This window comes from Notamacropus eugenii, chromosome 1 (genome assembly GCF_028372415.1).
Source record: "Notamacropus eugenii isolate mMacEug1 chromosome 1, mMacEug1.pri_v2, whole genome shotgun sequence".
NCBI classification, from domain to species: domain Eukaryota; kingdom Metazoa; phylum Chordata; class Mammalia; order Diprotodontia; family Macropodidae; genus Notamacropus; species Notamacropus eugenii.
This window is the reverse complement of record NC_092872.1, coordinates 475,778,628-475,804,596: the sequence shown is the minus strand read 5'-3', so window position 1 is coordinate 475,804,596 and position 25,969 is coordinate 475,778,628. Positions and strand designations below refer to the sequence as shown.

The following is a 25,969-nucleotide window of genomic DNA, read 5'->3' as shown; positions in this document are numbered from 1 at the left end:
TTTAAGATGCCCTTGGGATATCTAGTTTGAGATGCCCAATAGACAGTTGGAGATGCAAGATTGAAGGTCAGAAGAGAAGTTAGGACTAGAAAGTCGATCTGAGAATCACTGGCATAGAGATGATAATTGAATCCATGAGAGCTGATGAAATCGCCAAGGGAAACTTTTTGTCCTTCATTCTCAAAGAGGACCATGACATCAGGAAGATGATTCCATGACTTGAAAGTGAATTTTATTTAAGTGAAGCAGGGAAGTGCAAAGTCACCAGCCTCACTTTCTCCTCTGGAGCCATCTGAGTCCAGTGGCCAGATATAGTTCAGGATGACTGGAGATGACCCCCTCTAAGGGAAATAATATAGAGGGAGAAGTGAAGAGAGCCCAGGACAGAGTATATGAGGATAGTCACAAGTAGTGGGCCTGGATGAAGGTCTAGCTAAGAAGATTGAGAATTAACGTTTCTGAGAAAACTGAGACTCTGTGAGGTTAAGTGACCTACCCAGGTACATGCAGTAAGTAAATAGTAGGACCAGATTTTAGAATCATAGAACCACATGGCAGAACTGAGATTTTAATCAAGGTTCCTAGTAAGTGTAGCTTTTCTCTTACTCTGTCCTGCTACTTGCTTCTCAGAGGCCCATTATACATTAAACAAGGCCTAGCTAAGGGTAATCTCTGCTCCCCCATTCTGCATCTTCCATTCCTTATTCTGCCCCACAGAATGAAGGGAACTTCTAGGAAGGGAGGGAGGGAGGGTGAGTCCTGTGCTGGCGCTAACTAGAGGCAGCCAGTTCAGAGCTAGTAGAATCTTGAGGATGCAAATTGTTCAGTGAGTCAGTGGCTTGTGAGAGGGATGGAGGGGGAGGGAATTTCCTGGTTTCTTCTAGAAGGGAAGAAATGGGGAGGCAGAAGCACTGGGGAGGAGTGGAGATAGGGCTGGACTTGAAGTCAGGAAGACCTCGGTTCAAATCCTACCAGAAACACTTACTGGCTGTGTGATCATGGGCAAGTTATTAACCTCTCTGGATATGGGTTTGTTCATCTATCAAATGATGAGTTTGGAAGTGTCCTGACAAGAACTCTTTTTTTTTTTTTTTTTAAGGCAGTTGGGATTAAGTGGCTTGCCTAGGGTCACAAAGCTAGCAAGTGTCTGAAGTCACATTTGAATTCAGGTCCTTTTGTTCAGGGCAAATACTTTATCCACTTTATCCACCTAGTTGCCCTTAAGGCCTCTTTTAACTGTATATTTATGATCTTACACAATTGTCTACGTCCTAGCCTCCCTATCTTATACTGATTCTTCCCTCTTCCCCTTCTCTCTCTGTAGACTTTCTTAATCTCTCTTAAACCCATCCTCTCTAGAAATAATCCAGGGCTTCCACTCGCCTGAGATAAGGCCTGGATTTCTAGGGCCAGCCTGAGTCTTTCATCCTCTAGAGATTGCCCTGAGCCCCACACTTCCTTAAGGACCATCCTGCAGACCATTCAGGGAATCTCCTGAATCCCCTGAGACTGAGACTTTCTAGCACCTGGCACAGTACCTGAATTATATAGCTGGAGCTTAATAAATATTTATTGATTGATCAGTTGATTGACTGAAAACAAACCTTATCTTAGGTGCCCTGAAACAAACTGCTGATGGAGACTTCTACATGTTGGGACACAGGATTGCTGATGGTATCAGCTTGAATAGGGTGAGAGGACTTGGGAAAGCCACAGGGATCTGGAAATGGGATGAAGTATAGATAGTAGAATTATAGATTTAGAACTGGAAGTGACCTTGGAGGTCATCTAGTCCAACCCCTTCATTTTACAGATGGGGAAAATGAGCTCTGAAAGGTTGTGACTTGATGAGGCTTCAAATCCAGGTCTTCCAGATTCAAAGTCCAGAACTCTATCCAGTACAATATAATGCCTCTCAGATGGGTTGAGGTGGTGTGGAAGGAGGGAGAGACAGTGAGAGGGAGCTGAGCCTCCCCTGATCTACTGCCATCAGCTTGCCTTCTCATTTCCCTGGGGTGGGACTACAGGGGCCCAGAGCCACTGCTCAATCCTGCGTCTTCATGGGCCCCCAGGTACGCCATCGACCGTGACTCAGACCTGGAGCAGATCTTCAACATCGATGCTGACACTGGTGCCATTGTGACAGGCAAGGGACTGGACCGGGAGACAGCAGGCTGGCACAACATCACTGTGCTGGCGATGGAGGCTGGTGAGTGGAGCAGGGTTGGGGATAGGACAAAGGAGGGAGGGAGGCTCCACCTTTTGGTCCTGAAAAAGAAGCCTGAGGCTTATAGTCCTACAGATGCCTACAGATCCAAGCCTCTTGGATACCTCCAGTCCCACTCCAAGCTGCCTTTTGGTAGCAGACAGAGGCCCTCTCGAGGGTTCACTGAATGGCAACATTGGCTAGGTGCCACCCATCCCTATTTTGCATCTGGGTCCCAAACCCTACCAACTCCTCTCTTCACCCCCCAGCTTTTCCTTGAACACTGTCTGCTCACTGCTATTACTTACTATTTGCATTACCTTGAGAATTCCCTCCCCAAACTCCCTTAGAATAACCCTGGGCTGCCAATTCCCCTAGGGTTCTTTCCAGAGCCCTGCATCCCCTGAGACTTGCTTTCCCTCTTACAAAACCAACCAGCCATCTCCCATTGAGATCTGATGAGCCCAAGTGTCAGACCTGGTCCTCTTATCATTTACTAATTGCTAATTAAACAGACCTGTCTGAAATAGTGGGCCACATTTCCTACCTGGGCAAAAAGAAGAAGGTAGGCAAGAAGAGATGGGCATCCCTCCCTTTAGCCCTGGTTTTCCTTTGATCAAGTACCAATGGGGGTGCAATTGTCTGTCCCCCTTTCCCAGGATATACCAGAGTCCTTAACCCTGAGTTAAGTCAGGGACCTGTGATAGATAGCCATTATTGCCAGAGTGCAGAAGGTTGAGCTGAAGAGAATACAGAATAGAGGATGATTTTAGCTGAAGTGGATGCTAAATGTACATGCAGAGTTTGATGAAACTGTTAAGAGCTGTAGTGGATTCTGGAGACTAGTGGGTAGTGGGCACGGACCCCAGAGACTCCTTGTACTGTGCTTATGGGGCAGCCTGCTGGCTAAGGGCCCAGAAACCTTTGCATGGTTAATAGATGTTCTGTTGCTGATCAGAAAAATAGCTCATATTTCTCTCGAGTGAAGGCTTACAAAGCATTTTCTCATAACAAACAACACTGTGAAGTAGATAATGCAAGGATTATTATCCCCATTTTGCAGATAAGGAAACAGAGTCTCAGAGAAGCTAAGCAACTTTTATAGGATTGTACAAGTAATAGCATCACAGCACAGTGAAAAGGGAGCTAGCTTTGGAGGCTTTCCTACGGTATAGGGATGGCTGTGTGCAAGTCATTCAGTCTTCCTGTGCATCAGCTCCCTCATCTTTGAGATGGAGGATTGGGGCAGTGAGGTGGTGCAGTGAGTAGAGCTTGAAATCAGGAAAACTCATTTTCCTGAGTTCAAATCTGGCCTCAGACACTCACTAGCTGTGTGACCCTGGGAAAGTCACTTAACCCTGTTTGCCTCAGTTTCCTCCTGTGTCATATGAGCTGGAGAAGGAAATGGCAAACCACTCTAGCATCCTTGCCAAGAAAAACCCCAAATGAGGTCAAGAAGAGTCAGACACAACTGAAATGACTGAACAAAGATGGAAAATTGGACTGGATAACTGCCATGGTCTCTTCTGACTCTAAGTCTATGGTGATTTTTATTATTAACACTACTACTATTATTATTATTAGTGCCATCCACTAGATGAGCTTTGCAGTCTGCAGTGAATCTGTCTTCTTTTTGGAGAGTCCCTTGTTTCGTGAGCCCAGGCTCCTGACCCATTAGTCACCCCAGAGGAGAAAGCTTATGAAGTCCCACTTAGCAGGAAAGACTTAAAGCCACAGGCTCCAAAGCCCCTATTTAAGAGAACCAAGATCCCTGACCAGTTTGACCTCCCTTCAGAGGGAGCTGGAGAAACTTCTCCCTGGGGAGGACCAAGTTTCCTGCCCCTTCCCCCAACTCAGTCCAGCCCCTCTGCCCCGGCCCTGGGCCCAGTTAAGTCCCTCTGCTGAAGTTCCCTCTGTTGCTTTCAACTCCAGTTTAAAAGGAAGTACAAAGGAATAGGAAACCTTTGGGCTGCTGCTATGAGCGCCTTTGAATCCGCTCTTCCCTGGGCATGAAAGGAAAAGAATAAGCAGTAATAGAGGAAGTGGCCCAGAAGCAGGGGAGGAGAAAGGGGCAAGCCCAGGAGCAGCTGAGGCCTCAGGTGAGAGGGGGAGAGACAGAAGAGACAGAGACAAACAGAGAGAGAGGGAAAGAGAGAGGAGAGACAGAAGGGACAGAGACAGACAGAGAGGGAGGGAGAGAGAAGAGAGACAGAGAGGGGAAAGACAGAGAGAGAGAGGGAGAGAGAGAGGAGAGACAGACAGAGAGAGAGGGAGAGACAGAGACAGACAGACAGAGAGAGAGGGAGAGACAAGAGAGATAGAGACAGACAGAGAGAGGGGAAAGACAGAGAGGGAGAGAGAGAGGAGAGACAGGAGACACAGAGACAGACAGAGAGAAAGGGAGAGACAGAGACAGAGAGGGGAAAGACAGAGACAAACAGAGAGGGGGAGAGACAGAGAGAGAGAGAGGAGAAACAGAGACAGAAACAGAGGGGGAGAGAGAGACAGAGAGAGGGGGAGAGAGAGACAGAGAAAAACAGAGAGACAGAAAGGATCAGAGAGACTGAGAGAGAGGAAGAGAAGAGGGAGAGAGAAAGAGACAGAGAGAGACAGAGACACAGAGAGAGAAAAAGAAAAAGAAGAAAAGAGAAGAGACAGAGATGGGAGAGAGAGATAGACAAAGAGAGAGACATTGAGAAGGGGAGAGAAAGAGAGGGAGAGACAGAGAGAGAAACAGAAAGAGACGAAGAGAGACAGACACAGAGACAGAAAGACAGAGAGAGAAGAAGAAGAGACAGGGATGGGGGAGAGAGGCAGGCACAGAGAGAGACAGAAAGACAGACACAAAGACAGAGTGTGAGAGAGAGAGAGAGAGAAAGAGAGACAGAGAGAGACAGAGACAGAGAGAAACAGAGACAGAGAGAGAGATGGGGGGGGGGCATTAGCAACACCTCTCCTAGCCCAAAGCCCTCCCCGCTCCTTAATAATTAATTCTTTTAGGATTTCAGAGTGAGAAGGAACTAAAATAACACTGTTCAACCCTTAATTTTACAGCTGAGAAAATTGCTCCAAGGAAAGAGAGTGACTTGCCCAGAGTCATATAGGAAAGAGCAGAACTGGGACTTAAACCCAGGGCTTCTGACTCTAGGTCCAGTGCTCTATTAAACTACAAGAAAGATGAAAACTAGATTTTATTAAGCACCTACTATGTGTCAGCCACTGGGCTGAGTACTTTACAAATATTATCTCATTTGATCCTCACAATAACCTTGGGAGTTTGGTGCTATTATTATCCCCATTTTATAGCTGAGGAAACTGAGGTCAACAGAGGTTAAGTGAGTTACTCAGTACTAACATAGCTAGTAAGTGAGGATGGATTTGAACCCATATCGTCCTGACTGTAGGCCCAGTACTCTATCCATACCACCTAGCTTCTGAATTGAATTGAATTGAATTGAACTGAACTGAACAGAAAAGGGCCTTAGAATGTACTTAATGCTAGAGCTGTAAGGGACATCCTTAGAGATCATCTGATCCAGCTCTTCAATTTGATAGATGGGGCACATAAGAATAGTGTTAGTCATGGAAGGCTTCCTGGAAGAGGAAGGCATTGGTTGGAAGCCCAGTAACCATAGCCCAGCCCTTCTCTGGGAAGGCTCACTTCCCCTGGGTAGTGACTGTGACAGCCTCACTGGAACGGACCACTGGATTTGGAGTTAGTATTACTGGATTCAAATCTTATCTCTGGTACTACCTTGGTTGAATCATTTCGCTTCTCTTGGTGGAGTTAGACTTAATGGTCTCTAAGCTCCCTCAAAGCTCAAAATCTATGACCCTATTATTGAGGGACCTGGAGTCATCATCTTTGCTATGCAACTGGTGAAATGCCCCTGGACCCAGTGCATTGAGCTGGGAATTCTTCTGGTGAAATCAGAACTCACATAGGTCATGTTCCCCTCTCCAGAGCATTTTTAGAAATTCTAGTTTCCAGGAGAGCTGGATTTTTGTAAAGTGATTAGCCAAAGGGAGCTCTGCTTTTCTAGGGCATCCCAAAAGCAGATTCACAAAATCCAGGAGGGCTGCATTATTGTATAACATGGACTCCTTATTCCGTTAGAGGGTCAAAGAAGGTCTCCAAACACAACTCCATACAGCAGTTTCCTGATAAACTAGTATTATTAAACTAAGCCCTTACATTTGTAGATTTTCATCAAAGAGAAAAGCACAACCCCCACCCCCATTCCGCCTGTCTACACAACTGCATCGCATCTTCCTTTGATCCCTGAAGGTAGGCAGTTTAGAGACTAGTATGTATTGACATATGAAGAAACTGAGACCCAGAGAGGGGGAAAGTGATTGGCCCAAGGTTACATACTTGGAGGCTGGCTCAGAGCTGGGGCTCAGTGCCAATTCTGACTGAGCAAAAGCCTCCTCAGGAACGTTAACATAGGGGGCATCCTTGGTAAAGCTAAGAGCTTCAGGGTATTTCTAGTCCCTGCTCTGATGGTAAAGTCAGACAACTCCGACCTTTGGCAACAAATAATAATCGCTGATGTATATGGAGCACTTTAAGGTTTACGACACACTTTATATACATTATCTCATAAGAACTAGAGTAGGACTTCTTAACCTTTTTTTGGATCATGGTCTTGGTGAATTTTATGGAATAAAGTTTTTAGACACATAAAATACATAGACTTACAAAGGAAGGAAGTTATACTGAAACACACTTATCAAGATATTCTTCCCCTCTAAGTTCATGAACACTATGCAGTCTATCCACATATTCCCCTCACCCTGCCAGTTAAGAACCTCTGCACTATAACTATTATCCTTAATTTGCAAATGAGAAATCTAAGGCTCCAAAAACCATATTATTTCATTTCTCTGGACCTTGATTTTCTCCTCCATCAAATGGGGGCAATGTTGTACTAGATGTCCTCTGAAGTCTCTTCCAGCCCAAAGATTTTATGTTCTCTAGTTCCTACAGTCTCTGTTCTGAGGTCCCTTTGAGCTCAAACATTCCCTCTTCTGTGTTTTAAGCCTCCTTGCTGGAGACATATCCTATGTTCTAACATTCTTCATTCTAAGGCTCCTTCAAACCTTGACATTCTGAGAAGTCTCCGTTTGCTCAGCTTCTCAGGGCTGGCGGGAACAGGGCGTGCCTGGCATTGGGGGAGTGGTGGGGGGAGAGTAGAGTAGGACCTGATGGCCCGACCTAGAAGGAGAGGCTAGCGGGGAGGGCAGGGCGGGCTAGTTCAACCAGCCAAGCTTTCTCTCTTTTGGCAAACACAAAGTGACAAGAATCAGAGGGGAAATATTTATACACAGCAGCTAAGATTTCCGAACAAGTCAGTAAGTATTGCAGTTCCCCTCCAGCAGGGCTGCCTGTCATACTGGATTACCTCAAAGGCCTGTGGAGTCGCTTAGTATTCTGACTCCCCTCCTCCGGTAACTTCTGAGTCATCCATTCTGCCCATCCAGACGCTCCTTCTACTGACATTATCTTTAACGTTTTGTAATCATGAAATATTAATGACCGATATTCAATTTAAAGTACAATTTGTGTCTGAATCCTCTGGTGGAAAGGGCAGTTGTAGAAAGAAGGCCTTCAAAGTGACAGTGAGAATTTTGGAGGTCTAGCTGGTCCCCCCTGCTGGGTAGGGAGGGATAGGGGTCAGGTCTGGGGTCCCCACTGCCTCTCTCAGGGACCTGGGAGCAGTAGATGAACCCTTGGTAGGCTGGAGGTCAGGCAACTTAAGACAACTAGCAGCTAATCTCATCTGCTCCATGAACCCCTAGTTGGATTCTATTGCCCAGGCTAGTTAGAGAATTAGGCTAAATAAGCCTAAATAAGGGGAAGAGGGAAAGACAATCACAAAACCTGGGAGGAATATTAGAACATAACATGTCAGGGCTAGAAGGGATTAAAGGTCTAAAAGATTCTCTAGAGTCTAGGCCAACCACAGCATTTTATGGATTGTAAAATTAAGTAAGGTTCAGAGAGAGAAACTGAATCTGCCACTTACTAGATATGTGACTTTGGGTAAGTTCCTGAATTTCTTTGAGCCTCAGTTTCCTCATCTATAAAAGGAGAGTGGATTAGACTGTTTCTAAAGTCCTTTTCAGTCATTCTTATGTTATTCTGTGACTTGGGCTGTCACTCAGCTATTTGATGCCAGAATCAATGGTCAGTAGGGAAGATCTTCAGGGCTAGGGGGAAGGGGGGCGGCGCTCATGCACAGGGTTGAAGTAGGAGAGAGTACAGTTCACACCAACTGTTAAGTAGCAGTGAGAAAGGTTTGAGGAGAATGGCATATCACCTAACTTCAGTGCTTTGACCCTCTAGGTCACCTGAGCTAAGATTGATTAATCTCAGAGGAAGCCAGATATATCTTCAGAAAGGCAGGCCACTGGGCAGAGTTCTAAGCTGCCGTCTAGCTCTAGTGTTCTGTAGTCCAAGGTCCCTTCTAGTTCTAACGTTCTATGTTCAAAGCTTCCTTCCAGCTCTGGCACTTTGTAGCCTAAGGTCTGAAATTCTTTGTTCCATAACCTCAGTTCACCTTCTAGTTCTGATGTTTCAAGAGAACCCCATGATCTGAGGTCAAGGTGGGATCATATCCCCAGAGGTGTCCAGACATATGCCAAGGAAGGCAGGGCATTGTGTCAAGTTTGTAGGATCATCTCAAGACAGAAGTGGACCATGTGAGCTAGATTTGATTTCAAAGATTTGGAGAAGGCTTTGAAAAAAAAAAACAGCCCTTCCTTTATTCAGTGAGGCCTAAAATCCGTCTAGGGGAAAAAGTACTCCATATTGAAAAACCAGTCGTTGTTATTCACATGTTTTTAGTTGTTCCTGACTCTGTGACTCCATCTGAAGGTTTCTTGGCAGAGATACTGAAATGGTTGGCCATTTCCTTCTTTTGCTCATTTTACCTATAAGGAAACTGAGACAAACAGTTAAGTGATTTGCCCAAGGTCACATAACTAGTAAGTGTCGGAGACCAGATTTGAACTCAGGAAGATAAATCTTTCTGACTCAAGGCCTGGCACTAGCTACCTGAGAAGGAAAAATCGAGAATGTGTCCATCCTCCTGGGAGAGGAAAGACCCTTAGCTTGGTAGTCAGGAGACCTGGGTTTGAGTCCCAGTCTTGCAACTAATTTGATATGGGGTTTTGGGGAATCCCCTTTCCCTCTCTGGGCTTCAGTTTTCTCTGTCAAATGAAGGAATTGGTCTAGATCTCTAAGGCCTCTTTCAGCTTTAAAATTCTGTCTGAAGGTCTTTTTCAGCTGTGACATTCAGTGATTTCAGGGAAACTAGGGAGACAAAGGTTCAAATTGAGGAGTAAATCACTCTTTTCAGATCCTCTCTGGAGATCACTTAATATGGTGTCTTCCTGGGGGAATATTGAAGTTCTTCAGTGTTTCTCCATGAACTTGGCCTCATCATTTTCTTTTTCTCCCTCATCTTCAATGGTGAACAAGCACTTGGACCCTTCCTGGAAGGTGAGGGGGTAGGGGAAGAGGGTAGAAGGTAGGTTCCCTATTACAGGTCTCTGCTCTACTCCTGGCTGTATCTGAAGCTGGGCTTGCCTGTAATTGAGATGATAAATCTTCCTGTCGGGAGGAGAGCGAGTCTAATCAGAGCATTGTGTTTGGACGCAATCTAATTACCCTCAGGGGAGGATAGGGAGGCCAGCAGCCAGGGGAGGGGAGCCCAGGGGCTGACAGGAGTTGGCAGCCCTGTCTCCCACTGAATCCCCCTTTCCTCAATCTGTCTCTCTAGTTTATCTCTCCCTCCTTCTCACTCCCACCCCTTTGTCTGTCTGTCTCTCTCCCTCTGCTTTCACTCTCCAGTCCTTTACTTTTCCTTCCTTCTCATGTCCTCTCCTCTTTCTTTTCTTCCTTTCTCTCAGTCCGCCCCTTTTTGCTCTCTCCACTTCTGTTTCACTACTTGACCTCTCCCCCTCTATTTTATTTTTTGCTTTCTCTCCCTCTTTTCCCTTTTGCTTTTCTACTTTATTGTTCCCCCTTTCTTCTTCTGTCTCTCTCCCTTCCTTTTTCCTTCCCACTGCCTTCATTTCTTTCTCTCTGCTCTCTCCCTCTTCCCTTCTCTAGAGGCAAGAGTACCTAGCCTGGGGTCTAATAGGGATGTTGGTATGTCTCATGGAGAGTGTCTTCCAGTCTTGGATCCAATGTCAGCCTGGGCCTGTCTCTCTTTAAGAGACTCTGGTGGGGGGGTGTGAGCAAAAGAAGAAAAGGAGGCCATTTACCTGGAAGACCGTGTGCCTTGAATGTTTGCTATGAGAAAAGGAGAGCAGAGAGTGAATTCATGCATAGGAGTGTGTATATGTGTGCCTGGGTGTCTGTGATGACCTGTCCTGGGGAGCGTAAAGGTACTCTGGTGAATGTGCAGTTGATATGCAGTATATTGTTTGTATAGGGCTCAGATCCTAAGAACTAGACTAAGCAAGTGGACAGTGGAGTGTGTGTGTGTGTGTGTGTGTGTGTGTGTGTGAGTAAGCATGTGTACTGAGAGCTGTACACATATAGAACTCATATTTTTGTAGCACTGTAAGGTTTTTCAAAGAATTTTCTTCACAAAACCCCCATGAGGTAGATAGTATAAGTCTAATTATCCCCATCGTACAAATGAAGAATGCAAAGCTTACAGAGGGGAATGATTTGCCTAGCATCTCACAGATAGAAGGTCTTGGAGCTGAGATTCAAAGGTAGGTCTCCTGATTCCAAATTCAGCACTCTTTTCACTAAACTATGCATTAATTCCATAAGTGAGAATATTTGAGGACTGGAGGTGCTTTGGATAATAACTGGCTGGTGGATCATGTGCCATATGTTTTTGGCTTATTGTGTTGGATGAGGTGTATATGACTGTCCTTTGCATATAGATTTCTATAGTATGTTGAAGGGTATATGTGGGTTTTGGGGTTGGGTCTGTATGTCTGGGGAGTGGGTATATATCTGAGAAAGAGGCGTGATGTGCATGCTACAATATAAACGTACACTATAGTGATAAGTGAGATAAATGTGAATCTAAGATCCTGTAAATATTCCATGGTCATTGAATTAAGCAATCTCCATAGATACACATATCATAGAATCTTGTGTACGTTTAAGATGTGTGTGGGAAACATCTTACTTGAGGAGGCTTCAAGGTTCCATTATATTCTACCAAATCACACACTTTTTAAAGAAATCAGCAAATAATATACCTAGTGGACTTTTACATCTTCTCTACACCTTTCAATTAATGTTGCCAAAGATATGATCAGCAATAGCACATCCTTGGTGAAAATGTGCCTGCTCCCTCACTGGGTTTTCATTAAGGACACTTCTATTGTGTGCATAGACCATTTGCATAAAGTTTACTTAGACATGAGGAAAGTAGGAAGAGATAGCTATCTTTAAATATTTGGAGGGCTATGATATAGAAGAGGGATTTGATGTGTTGTGTTTGGACTCAGGGGGTAGAATTAGGACCAAGATAGAGAGGCAAATTCCAGTTCTATATAAGGAAAAACTTGCTAACTCCAAAAATGGAATGGGGTCCCTTAAGAGTAATACACTTCCATCAAGTAATATCTTTTAGCTGAGGGGAGATGACCACCTACCTGTATTGTTAGAGCAGAGAGTCATGCTTGTTATGAATTGAACTAGGTGGTCCCTGAGGTCCTTTTCAGTTCTGTGGACTGCTTCTCTCCTTGGAGATAGCCTTAAGGGTCATCTAGTCCAAACCCCTTACTTTACATAGGAGGGACCTAAGACCCAAAGAGAAGTGATTTGCCCAAAATTAAGTTAGTGACAGCCTGGGGTAGAATCTACAATTCCTAATACCTGATATAGTTCTTGTTCCACTTAATCATGGATTTCCAGTACAGGAGGCAGAGGATGCCCTATGCCAGGCACCTTTCCACTATGTATCAAGGCTCTGCAGGGTCAATTCATGGAACATTTATTTGCTAAGTACTCACAATAAACATAATTAATGTATTCCTTCTACCTGGAAGAAAGGCCTTTCTATTAGGATTCAAGGAGCATCTGAGGAAAAGGGATATCCCTGAGCTTTATCCTCCAGGTCTGGGGTCCCCAGCTTTAATCTCTCTATAAGTGGCTCTGGCAGTTAGCTGGTACAGTGGATAGAGAACTGGGCTTGGAGTCAGAAAGACTCTTCATGAGTTCAAATCCAGCTTCAGACACCAGCTGTGTGACCCTGGACAAGTCACTTAACCCTATTTGTTCTGGCTTCTCATCTGGACAATGAGCTGGAAAAGGAAATGGCAAACCACTCCAGTATCTTCATCAAGAAAATGATCAAAATGGGGTCATGAAGAGTTAGATCTACTGAAAAAAGATGACTGAACAACAACACATGAGTGACTCTGGACACTGTCATCAATGATAGTCCTTACTACCAGGGATACTCCCTGGCCTTCCTAAACACACCAGGGCCTCCTTGCCTCTTCCAGCTGCCTCCCCAGATTAATGGTGTGCCAGCTCTGGGAGGAAAGGCAGGAAAGCTGCGTGTTTAATTTTAATTTCAGAAACCGTTTAGGTAGCAGGGCTGTGCCGCTCACTGCTGTCAATCAGGCTTCCTCAAGGCTGCATCAATTAGTTTAAAAATATTGAATGTAATTTTGCCTGACACAACATATTGCAGTCACTGCAAAATATAATTTATTTTAGAAGAAGAAATAATTAAACTAATTTGCATGTCAGTCAGCTGAGCTGAGATGCCAGGGTAGGCAGGGGGGAATCCTGCCACCCTAGGGTAGGGGTACCTATTGTGGGCAGGCAAGTACAGCGATCAGGCCTTGGTTCTAACAGGACAGAAATCCACACCTGACTTCTCTACCTAGCATTTGGGCCTGAGGTTTCTTCTGCCTCATTCTTGGGAGCTGTCTGAGGTACCAACACCATGGAATTGGAGGGACAAGGGCAAGCATGCTAGTTTTATGGGAAGCAGATTAATGGCTCATACTTCTGTAGCATTTTAAGGTTCACCTAATGTTTTCTTCACAACAGCCCTCTGATGGAGGCTGCAAAAATATAATTATTTCCATTTTGTAGATCAGGGTGCTAAAGCCCAGAAAAAGTGACTTGCCAATGGTCCAGATAGGCACTAAGTATTGGTGCGGAAATTTGAACTCAGGTTTCCTGACGCTAGATCTAGTGCTCCTTACCATTACACCATACTGATTACTCTCATTCTAGGTTACAATCAAGTTTGTTGGAATATGATCATGAAGATAAGCTACATCTTTCTTCCCCACTGTGTGTGTGTGTGTGTGTGTGTGTGTGTGTATTTCTCCCCTGTGATATTATCTATTTAATTCAGTTAAATTAAACAGTTACTAAGTACATCCTAGGTACAAAACCCTGTGCTAGGCTGTAGGGAAACAAAGACAAAAATAAAACAATCCCTGACTTCATGAAGCTTAAATTCTATTTGGGGGAGTCAGGGAGTTGTAGGAACACCATATGAAAGCAGGTAACTAAATACAAAGCCAAACAACAAGAGGGATCCAGAAATGACTTAATGGGGGAGGGGAGATACCTTAACTGAGTGTCAAAAGAGCTAGAGATTTAAAGAGGTAAAGGTAAAGGAGAGCATAGGGGAAGTCACTGAAAAGGCAAGGAGGCCAAAGGCAGAATATTGTATATAGGGAACAATAGACTTCCCATAGAAGCACTGGAATGTGAGAGACTGAATGTCTCCCACCCCTCCCACCTCCTTCTAGGCTGTTTGCATTTCAAAAGAGGAGCCCAGGGCAGGTGATGCTTAACTCTGATGAATGACCCAAATGGTGGGATTGTAGACTTCACAAATTAGCCTGGGGAGTTGTGTGGAAAAGTACTACATCTTTGGTTTAGGACACCTTCCCTGTGCCCCTCAAACCAGCCCTACCCAAAATGTGGCTTTGCCCTTTTGAGTTGTGGGCTGGGGCAGGGGGGGGAGGGGAGGGAAGGAGGGAATCTTTTGGTGTATTGACCCCACCCTTTGGTAGATCCTGGAAGTTCCCTCTCCACATTAATCCATAAGGCTCCAATCACCTGACTGAGACAAACTGGTAATCTATTTTGCATGATAACTATTTTTACGTGAATCCAGTCCTCCCTCCTTCTAAAGTATAAGGTACATGAGGGGAGGGACCATGTTTTCTTTAAACTTTGCATTCTGCCCCTACTACCCATACATAGGGTTCTGCACACAGTAGGTAATTGAACCCAGAGTACCTGGGTGGGCTCCATTCATTTACCAAACACTTCTTGAATGCCTACTCTGTGCCTTACAGGACAATAAGTTACCATTGCTATCTTCATTCAGTTGGCTAATAGAAACAAGACTAGTTACACAGATAACTAAATGTCTAATTAAAACAATATGATGAAAGCACAATTGTAATATAAAGTGCTTTGAGATCTAATAAAGGGAAGATCAATTTCAGTCATGGGGGAATTAAAGGTTTCCTGGAGGAACTTTCATTTGAGCTAGGCTTTAAAGGATGAAAGCAGGCAGAATGTGAACTCCCCTTCCCTTTACCTCATGCATTTTTACCACCAATCCCCCACAAATGTTTTGCTGCCTGGAGAGAAAAAGATAACTGTCCATCCTAGTACTGACCTTTGGCTCAACAGTCAGCCTGACCCCTCTTGATCCTCCCCACTCTCATTCCTCTCCCTCATATCCCCCTCAATTCTCTAAATGAAACTGGTTTATTTAAGGATCTGAACAACACATTCTTAAAAATAATTGATCACCCGGAGCTCTCAGTCACGACTTGAATCCTCTCTCTCCCAGAAAGCACCCCTTCTAATCACCAAAGAGGCAGATCTAAGGCAGCAGCCAGCCCCAGGAGAAGAAAAAGAGAGGAGGGCTCATGGATGAAGTCTGTCAGGGGGGTTGGGGTCCTGGTTAATTACAGAGCTGCCCCCACTAAGAGAATCTGCACCTGTCTCCCAAACCATGGCTCTTTTTTTTATCAACAAGTTCACAGACACCAGTTAATTTTTGGCATCTAAGCAGTGACAGAAAAAGAACTGACTGCCATGTCCCTCTCCACCCCCAACCAGACTTCTAAACTTCCTGACTGAATGGAAATGGGGGGGTGGGGGTGGCAGCAGAGTACTAGGTCATCCAGGTGAGTGGACAACCATACATTGCCAGGAATATAAGAGAGGTCCTCTTGTCCCTAAATATCTCTTTCTTTCCAGACTGACATGGCACCTGAAATTCCATCCTCCATGTTTTTCCTCTCAGTTGAACATGACCCTCTCTAATCTCCTTTGTTGAAATCCCAATCCTTTTCAGGATCTAATAGATTTTGTTTTGGGCACATAACACACACACACACACACACACACACACACACACACACACACACACACACCTCCACCTCCAGCATTCCAAAATATTAGAGCTGGAAGGGATTTAGAGGGTCTAATTTAAGTAGAGTAAACAGGCCAAGGAAGAGGAATTGATTTGCTTCAGGTCACACTGCTAGTAAGTGGTTGAGCACAGAGGAAGCATGGAACAGTTGAAGAAAAGAACACTGACTTTGAAGTCACAGGACTTGGGTTCAAAACTTGCCTTGACACATGCCAGGTATAACCTCAAGTCACTTAGCCTCCCTGGGTATCGGTTCCTTCCACTGTAAAATGGAGATTGGTCTGGGATCATTTTCAAATCTGGCTATGATCCTAAAATTCAGACCTAGATCTTCTTCTTTCTAAGCTCTTTCCCCTAAGACTCTTGTTAAAATTCTCATATGGTGAGGGAGGAGATATGAATGACATCAATCCACTTGTACATTGTCATATTTGATTCCCTGAGGCTAGGACACAGGTTGAGTTGATTGAGGTAGTGGTCTGGCCAGGTTCGTCTGGCCAGGGAAGACAGGCTAGAAGTCTCGTCTGAGTTCTGGACCCTTGTTTAAAAAAAATTCTTTAAAATTTTTTTAAAATTTATTTTGTTAAATATTTCTCAATTACATTTGTAAAAAAAAAAATGTTAACATTCACTTTAAAAAGTTTTGAGTTCCAAATTCTCTCCCTCCCTCCTGATCCTTCCCCTCTCCTTGAGCTATTATATGTGCAAAATCATGCAAAATATATTTCCATATTAACCATGTTGTTAAAAAAAAACAAACAACCCCCTCCAAAACGAAAAACCCCAAGATATGTTTCAATCTCCACTCAGAGTTCATTAGTTCTTTCTCTGGAGATGGACAGTATTTTTTCAACATAGGTCCTTTAAAGTTGCTGGACCTGGATTTCTTCCAGAAAGACCTCGGTAGTCCAGCATGAAGCTCAACATTTCCTTCATAGCATCCCTAGCATGTGATCATCTCACCTGTGCTGGAAACCCTTTCAAAGATAGAGTTCCCTACCTTGCCTCAACATCCTGGTGCCTGTCCACCTCCCCAACCCAAGTGCATTCTGTTTTTAGATAGCTTTCATTTCTACTGACTTTTTACTTGTGTTGAGCTGATCCCTGCTTAACTTCCGCAGAAAACTCCTATACTTTTACTTTTTAAAAATTTAATTAATACCTTTATTATCTCACTTCCACTACCCGCAATAGCATCCTCCCCTAAAGAGCCTTCCCTTGTAATAAAGAAGCTTTGTTATACAAAACAAACATGCTTATTGGGCTACATATGAAAATGTTTGTATCATTCCTCTCCTCTAGTCCATTGCCCCTCTACTGGAAGGAGAGAGCTGTGTTTTATGGTCAGTCTTCTGAAGTGAAGATTGATCACTTCAATGATCAGTTTTGATGTTTCTCAGTGTTTTTCCACTTTTTGTTATTGTCTAAATTGTTCTCTTGGTCCTGTTCACTCCGAATCAGTTCATATAACCAACTCCTTCAAGATGTGAGTCCCAGAAAGTGGGTCATAGAAAGATGAGTTGTATTGTCCAACATCACACACAGCTGCAACAGTGTGACCCTAGGACCCAGATTTCCTTATTTCTAGTCAAGCTGCCATACCAGCCTGCTGATATGTGCTCAAGAGGAGCTTGAGCTGAATGGGAACTCCCATGACTCTGTACCCATTCTCTCTACCCCCATGATTACATCCCACCCCAGTCCTGGTGGTCAACCCAGCCACTAGGACATGACTTGTATCCAGAGAAAAAGGACAGAATCATGCTGTACTTGAGAGCACCACCTTTCAAGTACCCTCACTGTCTCTCATTCCCCTCCCTCTCTGGGTTACAGACAATCACTCACAGGTATCCAGAGCATCTCTTCGAATCCGGATCCTAGATGTGAACGACAACCCCCCAGAGCTGGCCACCCCCTATGAGGCTGCTGTATGTGAGGATGCAAAGCCTGGCCAGGTAATGACTGCCATGGAAATAACTGACATTTCTCTCATGCTTTATTCTTACAAAGCTTAGCCACACATGTCTATCTCATTCTAAGACTCTGTGTGGTACTTAGGGTAGGTATCATCCTCATTTTATAGATGAAAAAACTGATATGGGGAGAAACTTTAAGTGAAGTGCTCAGAGTCAATGAGTTAATTAGGGGTGAAGGCAGAACACAAAGTCAGGCCCTCATGACTACAAGTCCCACAATCCTCTCCCCTCCCTTTGAAAAATAAAACTTTCTTTTTTATTATGAACTTAAAAATCAACAAACACAAATGTTCCAATATACAAAGAACATACAAGAGGGTGGTATATAGAATTATGAATTTGTTATATGCAGTTTATTTTTAAAGAATCGTATATGAATCCCATGCTCTTTCCATGGACTACACCTACCCTAGAACAGAAAGGTTAGCTGAGATAGGGGTCAGGATGGGAACATCTGTGTGCTTCAGCCCCTCCATCTCCCCTTTAAATGCTACCACCAAGGTCTTTTGTCCAGGGACCAACCCTGGGCAACTTTACCTCTCCCTAGCTATCAGTGAGTGGCTCTGAGGCTGATCCTGTCCTCTCTTTGCCTTTAGCTCATCCAAACCATCAGTGTAGTGGACCGAGATGAACCACAGGGAGGTCACCGATTCTACTTTCGTCTGGTGCCTGAGGCTGTTAGTAACCCTCATTTTTCTCTGCTCGATATTAAAGGTAAGCCCCACCTACTTCCTCTATCCCCTTCCATAGAAGGATCAAGGTAGGCATTCTCCCAACTTTGGTAATGGACTTAAAGTCCAATGAAGCCATATTGATGCCAGTCAGTCCATCAACTGGTGCACAGTCCCATTGGACTGGAATGGTCAGGGAAAGCTTCCTTGAGAAGTGGAATTTGAGCTGGACCTTTAAAGGGGTAAGGAGTTTGGGTGACTAGCTGGATCAAAGGTGAGAGCAGAATGTGAATGACTTTTCAGATGTGTCTTGACTGAAGCAGAATAAGAATGCATTATAAAGTTTATGAGGGGAAAGAACAGAATTTCTTTCTCTTTTTAATTCTTTGCTTTAATGGATGACTCACTGAGTACAGGAGGACAGAAGAATATATTCAGAAATGAAGTGGATATAAAAACAAAAGATATCTATTTTGTTTTTGGAGACAATCAGGTTTAAGTGACTTGCCCAGGGCCACACAACTAGGAAGTATCTGAGGTAGGATTTGAATTCAGGATCTGGTGCTCTATCCACTGTGCCACCTAGCTGCCCCAATAATTTTAAAAGAATGCAAAAAAATTTTAAAAGAAAGAAAAAGAGCCAGGGATCACAATGCACTGCATCCTCAATGATTCAACATTGTGGCAATGCCATTTCTCTTCATTGAATTAATAGAAGTGTAGTGTATCCAGAAGAAAGGAGTGATAGTCCTGTTCTCTACAAAAGTCAGATCTCACCCAGAATAATATATGTAGTTTCTGGTATCATCATTTAGGAAGAGTAGTTTGTCCAGAAGAAGGCCACAAGGATGACTGTGGGATTCCCCAATTGTCACAGAAGGTTTGTTGAAAGAAACTTGGAATGTTTTCTTGGAGTAGAAAAAAACTTAGGAGAGATGATTGTTCTCTTGAAATATCTGAGGTCTTCATTTGCAGGAATAAGTAGACTTGTTCTGTTTGGCCCCAGAGACCAAAACTGGAAGTGATGGGTGGAAGCTGCCGAGAGGCAGAGAGCTACGAGCTTTCCCAAGATGGAGTGCATTGATTTGTGAATTGTCAGACGTTGGACCACCACGTGGTCCAGCAGAGAGATGGGCAGTTCCTTCTGAGGTAGAGGTCAATTCAGATCTGCTCTGAGGTTCTTTCCAGTGCTAACACTTACAACAAACCCACCAGATCCTAATCTCCCCCAACATCAGAGAGCTTAGTCCCTCTGCTGGTATTGGAGTATGTAGGAGAAAGTGATTTCTTAAGCACCTTTTTTTCCAGGCTAAGAGACTCCTATACCCATTTTCCTTCAAGATAAAAACATGACATCTTTTATGTACGAAAAGATAGTGTTACTGATATCAGTAGGCCAAGTTGCCTTTCTATTAGTGGAGATGGGTTTTACTGAGCTATCCATACTTTCACTAGTTTTCCTTAGGATTGAGGGCATGCATTTATAAGTGAGCTGACAGGGGTAGGTGGGGATAATCTGGAGTCATGGAATAGAAGCAAGCCAACCACCATGGAAGAGCAAATCCATTAACCACATACTTCAATCACTAAATTGACCACCCTGGGATGATCTGAGTGGATATCTAGAATGAATTCCTTGAAGATCTTGGGTTAGAGCCCTGAACCCCTCCCAGCTGATTTTCTGGGACCTTCAATGGCATTTGCAGACTGATTATTCTCTCTCCAGAAGGACTAGGGCCCCCTCTCTCCTGCAGGTCCATATTTTCTTCCTTTCTCCCAATTTTCCAACACCTGGAAGCAACAGAAATGACCTTGGGAGGCCACTAGCCTTCTATATCAGAACATTCCTAATCATATTTGTTTGGCTGGGGGCTGGGGAATACCCAAGTCATCTGGGGCTGCAGCCCAGGATAAATCCAATAATGATAACTGTAATAACTCACAGCCATATAACATTTTCCTCACAATAACCCTATGAGATTAGTACAAGTAATAATGATAATGGCTGACATTTGTATAGCACCTTGAGGTTTATAAAGTATACTTAGCCTGCATTACCTCATGTGATCCTTACAACAGCTCCCTGAGGTACACACTGCAGGTTCTAGTCCCATTTTACAGATGTAGAAATCAAAGCTTAGAGTGATAAAATTACTTACTCATGGTCATGAAAGTAGTAAATATTGGAAGCAGGATTTCAATGCAAGCTTCTCCTGACTCCAAGTTCAATGTTCTTTCTACAGCTTTTATAGAGCTTCTTTACTTTCTACAGCTGAGTAAACTGAGGCCCAGAGAGAGAGAGAATGTGACTTGTCCAAAGTCACACAGCAATAAGTCTCATAGCTAGGATATAAACCAGAGTGTCCTGATTGCAAGTCCAGTGTCTTCCCCCTCCAAGTACATTGCCTCCAGTAACTGTTTATCTGTGTGGGTTGGTGGAGCTTGGGGGCTAGTGGGTGGCAAGTCACTCTGTGCTAGGAAAAATTCGTTTAGAGGAGTGGGTGGGAGGCCCTCTTCTCCCTCCCTGTCCCTGAGCACCCCCCTTCCCTCCCCTTCTTCTTATAAATATCCACTGTGACAAACTGCTACCCCTGGCCCATCTGTTTCTTTGTACAAATTTGTAGCCAGTTTGGAAACGTGATTTATAAATATTGCTTTTGCAGCCAGGGACTGACACTGATGAATGTCAGCCCAGATGGATGCCTGCCGCTCCCTGGCTCCCTGGCTCCCCTCCCTCACCCTTTCTTTGCAGTGGTGAAAAGGGCACCCCCAACCCTCTGAGGCTTCCCTAGGCTGGACCACTGGCAGGTATATTAACTCTAGGGGTTCAGAGTACCAGGTCATTCCTAGGGGGAAAGGGAGAAGAGTAGCAAGGGCCTGAAGCCCTGGCCACTATCTCCCTAGGGTCGGACCTCCTTACCTGATGCAGTATAAAGTTCGATGGTCTTAAGTCAGGAGAGCTGGGTTCAAATTCCAGCTCTGCCATGTATATTAGCTGTGCAACCCTGGCCAAGTAACTATATTCTCTGAGACTCCATTTCCTTCTTTGTAAAATGAAAGTGTGTCTGTACTCCTTACATCTCAGGGCCATCATGAAGAAAGGACTTTGTAAACCTTAAAAGGTCATGCAAAGGGAAAATTACCATCATGGATCTTAAGGGCCCAGCTCTGGAGAGGACTTCCCAGTACAGGTGGGGTGCTAGAGGTTGATAGGAAGAGATAGATACCAGGAGAAGCAGGAGACAACTGTCAGTACAAAGCAACTCATTAGTGACCATTTCTTCCCCTACACACACACACACACACACACACACACACACACACACACACACACACACACACTCCTACACCTGAGTTCCCCATTACACAGGCTCCTCCCTCCTCTTTCTTAAAGAAATGAGGCTCAAACCCAGAAGTGGACCCTACTTCCAGCTATTCCACTGTCTTGCCCACTCACCATCCAGGCTGAACTCAACAAACATTATTCTTAGCTGACATCAGTGTCTGCCTTCTCAGAGGATAGTCAGCCAGTCAACAAGTGTTGATTGAAACCTGTGTGTCTCTGCCCCATGCCAGAGTGGGCATCAGGCTCTGTGAGAGATATAAAGAAAGAAAAACATTAGAAAATTTGGTCCCTGTCCTTTCTGAGCTCTTGATTCAGTTGGGGAGAGAAGATTCCCATTATCAGACCATGTGTGACAAAACCCCTATGAGCAATACAGATGGCCAGGGTTATAGACGCTCAAAGGGAGAAAGCCTATGGGTGGGGCATGGGGAGAGGCCAAATGAGGCTTTGAATGGGAGATTTTAGGTAGGCAGAAATGGGAGATGCCCTTTTTATTTTAAGTGTGTGTGGAGAGCATGTGTCAAGGTAAAAATAAACCTAGCCCATTGAGGGACAGCGGAGACGGAGGGCTGGCTTGATTTCAGCACAAGAAAAGAGGGCTGATACTCTCAATATGAACAAAAAGCATAAAGGTGGGAATGACCTAGGCATGAATAGACCAGCATGCCTGGAGTGAAGGCTTCCTGGGATGGAGGTGGGGGGCAAGAGACAAGGTTGAAAAGCTAAGGTCAAAATAAGGCATGAGTGCTGCAAAGAACCTTTGTCTAGGGTTCTCAGCCTTTAGTCCCTGTCCCAAATCACTAAATTTTTCCTTACCCCCATTAAATATTAAATGAAACAAATTCTAGAGCTTATCATAAACATGAACATATGAGATTAATTTTTCTTCTCTAAGAGCACAAAAAGTTTTGTAACTAAATTGACTGCAGGTCAATTCAGTGTTTCTAAGACAAGATAGCTATTTATCAAATATTTGCTACACCCCTTTTGATGAATTTCTCATACCCCTGTGTCTTGGACTTTGTGACACTGAACTGATTCAGTTTAGAGAAATCACCTCGAATGGAGGAGGAGGAAAGTAAAGCCTAGAAGGAATTGGGCAGAGCTGAGAAGCAGAGACTGAGTTTCCTAAGGGCAAGGAGGGAAGGTTCAAAGCCTGGGCACATCCCACCCCTCTAAGGAAGCTGGGGCCATCACTTCCAGTCTGAGTACCTCTGCAGCAAGGAGCTGGCAGGAGGCCAGGGAGGAACAATAAATGTGATGGAGGGATGGGGAAGGATTGACTTACAAAGGAAGATGAAGGGCGTAAATCACTGGGATGTGGGAAGGGGCAGAGATTCTAAGAGTATACTAGTGGGTAGAATCAGAAGCCAGGCTGGGCTAATGGCCCAAAGTCATTCCCCTCCCCACCTTCCCCCTTACCTCTACTTAGATAACACAGCAGCCGTGCACACACAACATGTGGGCTTCAACCGTCAGGAGCAGGATGTCTTCTTTCTCCCTATACTGGTGGTGGACAGCGGGCCACCCACACTTAGCAGCACAGGAACCCTCACCATCCGTATATGCGGCTGTGACAGTGCCGGTGCCATTCAATCCTGCAACACCACAGCCTACGTGATGGCTGCCTCCCTGAGCCCAGGGGCCCTCATTGCTCTGCTGGTCTGCATCCTCATCCTGATTGGTGAGTCAACTGTGAGCCCCAGCCTTTCCCCACTCTGGCAGGTTGCCCCCTTGCTATGGTGTTGTTTAGTATTGCTTGTATGGATAGTTCAGAAGTGTTCATTTCCCAGCCTCCAATCTGCAAACAAGTCCATGCTCATCATATCCTCTGCAAGACCCAGCCCCCCTACTTCCTCTATCAAATCACTGTGTGGAATTGGAGGAGACCTTTGTGAATTCCGGAATGGAGCTGGAATGAACATTAGAACATAGAATGTCAAAGGTAGAAGGGACCTTAGAACATAGGGATGATAGTGTTGGGAGGGATTCTAGAATTTAGAACACATACAAGATGTCTCAAGTCCTACTGCAGTTTTAAACTCTTGAAGCATAAAAGGAGAGTAAAAGAAGTCTTAGGGAGCCATCTTTTGCTTGCCCCGCCCCTGCCAATTCTGAGATGAGGTCATTGAAGATTTCTGGAGTCTCAGAGTCTTTGGTCTGTTATAAAAAAAGAATGAGGATGCCTCCCTTCCCAATCCACAAAATTTCACCTTTCCTCAAACTCCTAACAGTACTCACTCTATCAGGGTATTCCTTCACATTGTCCAGACTTCAGTTCCTAAGAAACTTCCTCTGTGTTCCCATGGTCATGCCTCATCCATTACTGTTTTAGGGCCTATGGGCAAGTTGACACCTGCCTCACCTTGCATCTTCCAGAGGAAAAGGAGACAACCTAAAGAGCCCCGAGATAGGAAGGCCAGGCTTAGCTTTTCCCCCGCCCTCAACTCAGAAACCCCTTTCCCACTGGGTGCACTTTACATCGGTTTCATTTTCCAACGCAGTGCAAACAAATTTCTGCCTAATTGCCCACAAACGAATAAAGTGCCCATCAGGGCTCTAAAGGTGACGGGCGGAATAGCTGATGGAGCAGTCACATCTGCAGCCCTCACTCGCCTGCGCTGGCAGCCATCTGCTCTGGCTTCCCCCTCCAGAGGCTCCCCAAGTCTCCAGACCACTCATACCCTACCTCTCATTTGGGCCTCCGCTGCTTAGTTCTATTGCGGGATGGCCAGCTGCCATCTCCTTTGGAGGTGTGCGGTAGGTCCCCTGCCATATCAGCCATTCTGTGGGATCTGAGCAGCGGGATCCTAGGGAAATTAGTCGGAGGGGATGGGGGTAGGAGCAGTGACATTCATATGTAGGGCCATCTTTCCAATGATGTCTCTCTTTTCTTCTTCCTTCCAACACACTCCTTGTTACCCTCATTCCGCTGGCTTTTCCTTCCATCTTTTACCTGCCTGTTTCATCTCTCTCTTTCCTCCCTTGCCTGACACTGCCCACACTCATGCCCTCCCCTTGGTCCGCTGTCCTGTCCCTGCCTTTCCCATTTCCTCCCTGTCCCCCTCCCCTTGTTTAAGCTTGTTCTCCACTATACTCGCTCTTCAATGACTCCCTCCCCGAACCCCGATGCTTTTTCCCTGCCTTGTTTGTCCTCGGGGGGCATCCTCACCTCGGGTATCTCTTCCTTTTTCTTGGCCAATCAATCCCTTACCCTCCCTTCCTTCCTCCTCTGGGGCCCAACTCTTCTTGTCCCTGCTGCTTATGTCCTTCCCTGTCCATGGCTAGTGCTGGTCCTGCTCATCCTCACGCTGAAGCGCTACCACAAAAACCACCTGAGCTCAGAGGAAGACGAGGACATGAGAGACAACGTCATCAAGTACAACGACGAGGGCGGTGGAGAGCAGGACACGGAGGCCTACGACATGTCGGCGCTGCGAAGCCTGTACGACTTTAGCGAGATCAAAGGCGGGGATGGCGGCGGGGGAGGGGGTGCGGGAGGAGGGGGCGGCGGGGGGGGCCTCCAGTCCGGCCTGCCGTCGGAGCGCCCCTCCCTCCCGCTTCCACAGGGGGCCCCTAGCCCCGAGCTGGACTTCTCCCTCTTCAGGGACTTCATCAGCAGGAAAGTGGCTCTGGCGGACGCGGACTTGTCCGTGCCGCCTTACGATGCTTTCCAGACATACGCGTTCGAGGGTGCGGACTCTCCCGCAGCCTCGCTCAGCTCGGTGCACACTCGCTCGAGCTCCGAGCAGGACTTCTCTTATCTCAGCAGCTGGGGGCCACGTTTCCGTCCGCTGGCCGCACTCTATGCTGGGCACAGGGCAGACGAGGAGGTTGACGCATCCTAGCCCGCCCTTCCCCCCGGGGCTCCATGACTCTGGAATTGAGGCAGCCCAGAAAGACCAAAGCATCCCCCATCACCCCACCTGCTCACCTCAGTTCCCACCGTCTGGCCAAACTTCACTCGGAGAACCTTGAGTCTGGGGGTGGGACTGGGGCTGGGGACCAGAAAGAGGAAGGTACAGACCCGGGGCCCTTCCCCAGTCCTATCCCTCATCACCCTCAACTTCGTGCCCAGAGTTCGCCGGGAGCTCACAGCACGTGTCCCGTGGTCTCTTCAATCCGATCTGTATTAAAAGTCCTGCACTGAGAGTCCGGAGTGGCTAGAGGGAGGGGAGATCCTGGAGCTTTCCAGACTGGGCCGTTCAGAGTGTCAGTGAATTTCGAATATGGGGTACACTTTAACCGTTAGAGGCTTGAGGAATTAAAGGGGTGATTCGTAAGGAAGTGGGACCTGGGCCAGACATAAGGGAAGAGGTGGGGGCCTTGTCTCTGGCATCTCCCTATCTCTTTAGGGGAGC

The 25,969-nt window shown here is 45.5% G+C and overlaps 1 protein-coding gene across 6 annotated transcripts in view; it reads left to right on the top strand.

Annotated features, from left to right (window-relative positions):
- CDH22 (cadherin 22) overlaps positions 1-25,760 on the top strand; it is a 150,589-nt gene extending 124,829 nt beyond the window's left edge. For 4 of the 6 annotated variants that reach the window (XM_072632381.1, XM_072632382.1, XM_072632383.1 and 1 more), the window contains 5 exons: positions 2,073-2,209; positions 17,449-17,570; positions 18,188-18,305; positions 23,041-23,292; positions 24,897-25,760. In XM_072632381.1, the coding sequence (XP_072488482.1) occupies positions 2,073-2,209; positions 17,449-17,570; positions 18,188-18,305; positions 23,041-23,292; positions 24,897-25,456 (1,189 nt within the window). In that variant the 3' untranslated portion in view covers positions 25,457-25,760. The remainder of the gene's footprint in view (positions 1-2,072; positions 2,210-17,448; positions 17,571-18,187; positions 18,306-23,040; positions 23,293-24,896) is intronic. The other 2 variants (XM_072632386.1, XM_072632385.1) reach the window with 2 other exon arrangements.
- Positions 25,761-25,969: the final 209 nt, after the last annotated feature.